Source organism: Rhincodon typus, chromosome 7 (genome assembly GCF_021869965.1).
Source record: "Rhincodon typus isolate 14 chromosome 7, sRhiTyp1.1, whole genome shotgun sequence".
NCBI classification, from domain to species: Eukaryota; Metazoa; Chordata; class Chondrichthyes; order Orectolobiformes; family Rhincodontidae; genus Rhincodon; species Rhincodon typus.
In genome coordinates this window covers 93,223,943-93,230,641 of record NC_063338.1, presented here as the reverse complement: position 1 = coordinate 93,230,641, position 6,699 = coordinate 93,223,943, and the positions used below count along the sequence as shown (strand labels likewise).

General features: G+C 42.3%; 1 protein-coding gene across 1 annotated transcript in view; it reads left to right on the top strand.

The window, feature by feature from the left end:
* The window catches only part of cfap65 (cilia and flagella associated protein 65), a 405,073-nt gene that overhangs the window by 310,213 nt on the left and 88,161 nt on the right, over positions 1-6,699 (top strand). The window contains exons 10-12 of the mRNA XM_048599270.1: positions 1,200-1,559; positions 2,129-2,266; positions 6,364-6,609. Of these exons, the coding sequence (XP_048455227.1) occupies positions 1,200-1,559; positions 2,129-2,266; positions 6,364-6,609 (744 nt within the window). The remainder of the gene's footprint in view (positions 1-1,199; positions 1,560-2,128; positions 2,267-6,363; positions 6,610-6,699) is intronic.

Genomic DNA, 6,699 nt, shown 5'->3' with positions numbered 1-6,699 from the left:
AACCTCATCCCGCCCCCTTGACCTGTCCGTCCTCCCTGGACTGACCTGTCTCCTCCCTAACTCCCCACCTACACTCCCCTTTACTGGCTCCATCCCCGCCTCTTTGACCTGTCTGTTTCCTCTCCACCTATCTTCTCCTCTATCCATCTTCTATCCGCCTCCCCCTCTCTCCCTATTTATTTCAGAACCCCCTTCCCCTCCCTCATTTCTGAAGAAGGGTCTAGGCCCGAAACGTCAGCCTTCCTGCTCCTATGATGCTGCTTGGCCTGCTGTGTTCATCCAGCTCTATGCCTTGTTGTCTCAGATTCTCCAGCATCTGCAGTTCCTACTATCTCTCAAAGTGTATAATCCATTATTTCTAGGGAAGCAATGGCCTAGTGGTATTATCAGTAGACTGTTAATCCAGATACTCAGCTAATGTTCTGGGGACTTAGGTGCAAATTCCATCATGGCAAATGGTAGAATTTTAATTCAATAAAAGAATCTGGAATTAATGATGACCATGGAATCAATGTAGATTGTTGGAAAAACTCACCTTGTTCACCAATGTCCTTTTGTGAAGGAAATCCGTCATCCTTATCTGATATAGCCACGTGTTACTCCAGACCCACAGCAATGTGGTCAACTCTTAACTGCTTTCTTGGCAATTAGGAATGGGAAGTAAATGCTGGCCAGCCAGTGACTTCCTCATCCCATCAGTGAGCAAAGAAGAAGTCCTCTCCAGTACATCACATTATACAACTTCAATATGTGTACGCAGCCCTTTATTGAGCCAAGAGTTCTCAGATAAATTGTACTCTATAATCCAGAATTAATCACAATCCTTATATACGATTACAAAATTATATCATGTCGTGACATCAGAATTATAATGTGGGGGTAGTAAGATGCATTTACATCTCTAAATTCTTCCAGTCATCCTGTTACCATGTATATATGTCGAACTTTACTTCATTATTATAAACACCAATGAACAAAGTAACATCTTCCAGACTATTAGAGTCATAGACAAGTTACATTCACACATTGTGTTTGTTCTCGGTAGAACCCCACCTCCACTGACGACCCCCCCCACCTCGAACATTTCTGTTCCTCCATGGTTCCCAGCTTCATCATTCAGAAATATGCAATTTTCCTCAAGGGAAGAGGCTTTAACTTCCTGTTTTACTCTGTGTTTTAAATGTATGCTTCCTTCACAGGACTATCCAACGGCTCCAATATTGTTCCCCAATATTCCTTCTATTGTTGAGTATTTTGACGATGGCATCCAAAATGATGTTACCATGTTTCCACCTCATGTTTCAGTCAGTGAGAGAAAGTTAGATTTCGGCAAGTGCCTGGAGCTCAGCCAGATTAACCCTCTTCCTCTTTCAATGACGAATCACACAAAAGGCAAGGTCACAGTTCTCTGGACATCTCCATCAGGCAGCATCTTCACTGTGGTACCACAAACCATCGACATCCCTCCTTTGAAGAGTATGGCTTTCCGCATCTATTTCACTCCTGATAAGCTCAATATGCTATATGCAGCTGAACTGGAATGCTTTGCTTATTATAAGGTCAGTAGGTGTCAGAATTGTCTCCTGTACTTTTGGGTTTTATTGCCGCATTAGAGCCTTGCCTCAAGTGTCAGGGGATCATGGGTTCAAGATCCACATCAGAGATATGAGCTCAGAATTTCCGAGCTGGACTTCTATACAGCACTGAAGGCACGCTGCACTGTCAGAGGTGTTGTCTTTCAAATAAGACACCCTAACCACCCTTATGTGGTACAATTATGATTCCACGGTTTTATCTTGACCAGAAAGGTTTATCCAGTGTCCTGGCTAACATTTATTTCTCAATCAGTACCGTTGACTAGTCGCTATCTAATTGTTGTTTGTGGGAACATGCAGGGAAACCGGCATGCTTCCTACATTGTAACAATGATTACACTTGACAAAAATAAAACCTAACTGGCTGCAAAGCACTTTGAGAGATCCTGAGGCTTTCTTATGAGCATTGCCATAATCCTGAACTCTGGATGAATATCCAGCTGAATACCAATGCACCTAACATTCCTGTTATATTGTTAATTGGAAGTTTATGTATTGTTGCCACATCTCCAAATTGTTGGTCTCATTTACAGGTCATACGTGATTACCGTTTAGTGGATGACAGGACATTCTGTCCACCATGGTCCGTCACAGTAAGTGTGCAAGCGAACACCTTCCAGCCAGGACATGAGCATTTCATTCCCAAATGTGTCCTTGAGTCTCTTGAAGTGGTAAGTGCATATTTTATAGAGATCCATTTTTTTTAATCAGTGTGGTCAAAGTTTGGTGAAGCCAGTAAATTGAACCTCCTGTTTATTTTAGACAGAGAACTGACAATGGAAACATGGTAGGTGAGGACAAGTAGGAAGGCTGCAAGGAAAGGAGGGATCAGAGAGACAATAAAGATTGGATAGTGCCCCAGATTACAAACTAACCTTTCAAAAGGAGTTTTCAAGAGTGGATAGAGAGAGACACATCCCTTAAAAAAACAAGAAAGGGACTTAACATTAAGAGAAAGAGAGATTTTCTTTTCAACTTATTCCTATTTAAGGGAAATGTAGATTTGTGTGTCAATATAAATTAAGGGCAAAATTTCATGGGTCCTTGCTGGTTGGTTTGCAAGTGGGGATGAAGAGACCGTGGAACTCTCTTTCTGCCCATTCTCACCTCTGTTGAGGGCTCGTCCCCAACGTCAATTTTGGTTCTTAGCCAATAACATATAAAGGTTGAGAGAGCTAGGGCTTTTCTCTTTAGAACAATGAAGGATGAGAGGTGACTTGATAGAGGTGTACAAAATGATCAGAGGTATAGATAGAGTGGACAGCCAGAGACTTTTTCCTAGGGTGGAGGTAGCTATTACGAGAGGGCATAGTTTTAAAGTGAGTGGAGGTAGATATAGGGGAGACGTCGGAGGTAGGTTCTTTACTCAGAGTAGTCGGGGCGTGGAATGCATTGCTGGAGAGGGTAGTGGAGCCGGCCTCATTAGGGGCATTTAAGCGGCTATTAGATAGGCATAAGAATGATAGTATAAGGTAGGGGTGGAGGTTAGATAGACCTTAGGATGAGGGTAAAAGTTTGGCACAACATCGTGGGCCGACGGGCCTGTACTGTGCTGTACTGTTCTATGTTCTATGTTCTATGTAACAATGCTTCACTGACAACCCAGAAATCCATTAGACTGTTGAAGTACCTCAGTTGCAGAGAAAACATTGCATAATTGACAGTTCTGGCCCCTCTGATCTGTTCTGACAATTGTACAATATTTATTTATACAAAATGATGTGGTTTCAAGTGCTTGCAGTTTCTGTCGTTGATGTTTTATTGGTCTGAATGATTAAAATTTTTATTTTACAGAAAGGATTTTCTTTTTGTAATGGAATAAAAATATATGAATAAAATCAGCTGGGACCCTAATGCTAGCTTTATATTCCACGTTTATTATTTAGGTTTAAACCCCACCAAGTGCCATTTGTATCGATATTTCTAGAGTGATAGAACATAGAACAGTACAGCACAGTACAGGCCCTTCAGCCCACGATGTTGTGCCAAACTTTTACCCTCATCCTAAGGTCTATCTAACCTCCACCCCTACCTTATACTATCATTCTTATGCCTATCTAATAGCCGCTTAAATGCCCCTAATGAGGCCGGCTCCACTACCCTCTCCAGCAATGCATTCCACGCCCCGACCACTCTGAGTAAAGAACCTACCTCTGACATCTCCCCTATATCTACCTCCACTCACTTTAAACCTATGCCCTCTTGTAATAGCTACCTCCACCCTAGGAAAAAGTCTCTGGCTGTCCACTTTATCTATACCTCTGATCATTTTGTACACCTCTATCAAGTCACCTCTCATCCTTCGTCGTTCTAAAAGAGAAAAGGCTTAGCTCTCTCAATCTTTCCTCGTAAGACCTTCCCTCCATTCCAGGCAACATCCTGGTAAATCTCCTGTGCACGTTTTCTGATGCTTCCACATCTTTACTGTAATAAGGTGACCAGAACTGGACACAATACTCCAGATGTGGCCAAACCGGGCTTTTGTATATCTGGAGCATAACTTCACGGCTCTTGAACTCAATCCCACTATTAATGAAAGCTAACATACCATACGCCTTCTTAACAACTCTACCCACCTGGGTGGCAGCTTTCAGGGAACTGTGGACATGAACCCCAAGATTCCTCTGCTCCTCCACACTGCCAAGAATCTTTCCGTTAACCCTGTATTCTGTTTTCAAGTTTGTCCTTCCAAAATGAATCACCTCACACTTTTCAGGGTTAACCTCCATCTGCCACTTCTCAGCCCAGCTCTGCATCCTATCAATGTTCCTTTGCAACCTAGAACAGCCCTTCACGCTATCCACAACTCTACCCACCTTCGTATCGTCCGTGAACTTACTAATCCACCCTTCCACTCCTACATCCAAATCACTTACCTGGGCTTAGAGAAAGAGAGATTTTCTTTTCAACTTAAACACACACACACACACACACACACACACACACACACACACACTCCCCACCTTGTTATCCTAGGCTTCTCATTTAATTATCACTAGCTTTTCCATGCTTTCTGCATGATCTGGTAATTGCATGCGAGTGTCATGAATACTCATTTTAAAGAAGATGCATTCTGATTATGCCTAATCCAATGTCAGTACAGCATCCTGATCCTGCACTAAGAAGGTTTGTCCCTATATCCTTCAGTTTCACTACCTCATCCCTATCCTTCAAATGATCTCTCTGAGTGTACTTCTATCAATTTTGCTTGTGGTCATCATCATTGCCTCATATTTCATTTTGGGTGTCAGTTAGCTTAATTGGCTGGACAGCTAGTTTGTGAAGCAGAGTGACGCCAACAGCACCAACTGAGGTTTGCCATGAAGGTCCAACCTTCTGAATCTCACCTGAGGTATGGTGACCTTCAGGTTAAACAACCACCAGTCGCCTCTCTCTAATGAGAGAACAGCCCTATGGTCTGATAAGACTATGGCAGCTTTCTAATATTTCATTTACTTTTTTTCCTTGATGTTCATTCATCACTCTACTAGAAAAATTCTTTAAAAAGCAAATTATACTTCAAGTGTGGCTGTTGCTGACAGACTTTGTTGTCCATCCCCCTCGAGGAAGTGATGGTGAACATGCCTTAAATAATGTTAGTTATTTGTTATGTGCATGAGTTGCTAAGCCACTTCAAAGACAAACAAGTTGCTGTGGAACTGGAGTTTCACATAGGCTAGACTGAGTAAGGTCAGCAGGTTTTCTTACCTAGAAAGGTATGTTTGTGAGCTAGTTGGGTTTATACAACAGGTGAAAGCACCATGGTCATTTTTACTGAATTCAAACACTCAAATTGCCAATGGTGGGATTTGAGCTCATTGCGTCTCGATTATTAATCCAAGCATCAGAGTTAAATGTGGAGTTTTGGACTCCTTCTTTAAGAAAGTATGTAGATGCATTATCGAGTTACAAAGTATGGAAGCAGACACTTCGGTGCAACTTGTCCATGTCGACCAGATGACCCAATTTGACCTAGTCCCATTTGCCATCATTTGGACTATATCCCTCTAAACCCTTTGTTTCTATTAGAGCCAATTCAGAGAAGGTTTACTTGACTGATACCCTAGATATCTTGTAAGGAATGTTAGACAGAATGCACCTCTTTTCATTGGTGTTTAGAAGAATGAGAGGAGATCTTTATGGAACAAAACTCTTAGAGGATCCCCGCCTCTTCGACCTGTTTGTTTCCTCTCCACCTATCCTCTCCTCTATCCCTCTTCTATCCGCCTCCCACTCTCTCCCTATTTATTTCAAAACCCCCTTCCCCTCCCCCTTTTCTGATGAAGGGTCTAGGCCCGAAACGTCAGCCTCTCTGCTCCTATGATGCTGCTTGGCCTGCTGTGTTCATCCAGCCCTGCACCTTGTTGTCTTAGAGGACTTGGCAGGTTGAATGTGGGATGGCTGTTTGTGGAGGAGATTAGAACTGGGTGGGGTGAGGCATCGAGTTTAAAAATAACGTGTTTCCCAATTAAAGCATATATTTTCTCTCCATGTTTGAGAGTCTTTTAAAATCTTTTTCCCAGAGAGCCTTGGAAGCAAGATCATTGAATACTTTTAAGGCAGAGATAGATTATTGACTAATAAAGGGGTCAATGGTTATTGGACAAGAATGTGGAATTGAAGCTACAATCAGATCAGCCTTGATCTTGATAAATAGCGGAGTAGGCTAGAGAGGCTGAATGCCCACTCTTGCTGTAATTCATATGTTTGCGTGTATATTTAAGAATGCATTTTTGATTCATAATTCACGTCACTTTGCTTACTGCAGGTGTTGCCAGCAGTGAATGAGAAAGGAACGATTTACAAGACCCTGCTGCTCAAGAATACAGGGAACATGGTCATTACCTTTTCTGTGGAAAAGCAGCATGAAAGCACCATCAGAATCAAACCAGATGTAGGTTTTGTGCTCCCTCAAACACATCAGATATTGACAGTGCGAGGGACCCCACAGAATGAGAGCCTTACCAAACACACAGTGCTACTACATCTGAATGCCTCAGAGAAATTCAATCAGGTACTCGTAAGAAATTGTATCAGAGATAGTAGAAACCGCAGATGCTGGAAAATCTGAGATAACAAGGTGTAGAGCTGGATGAACACAGCA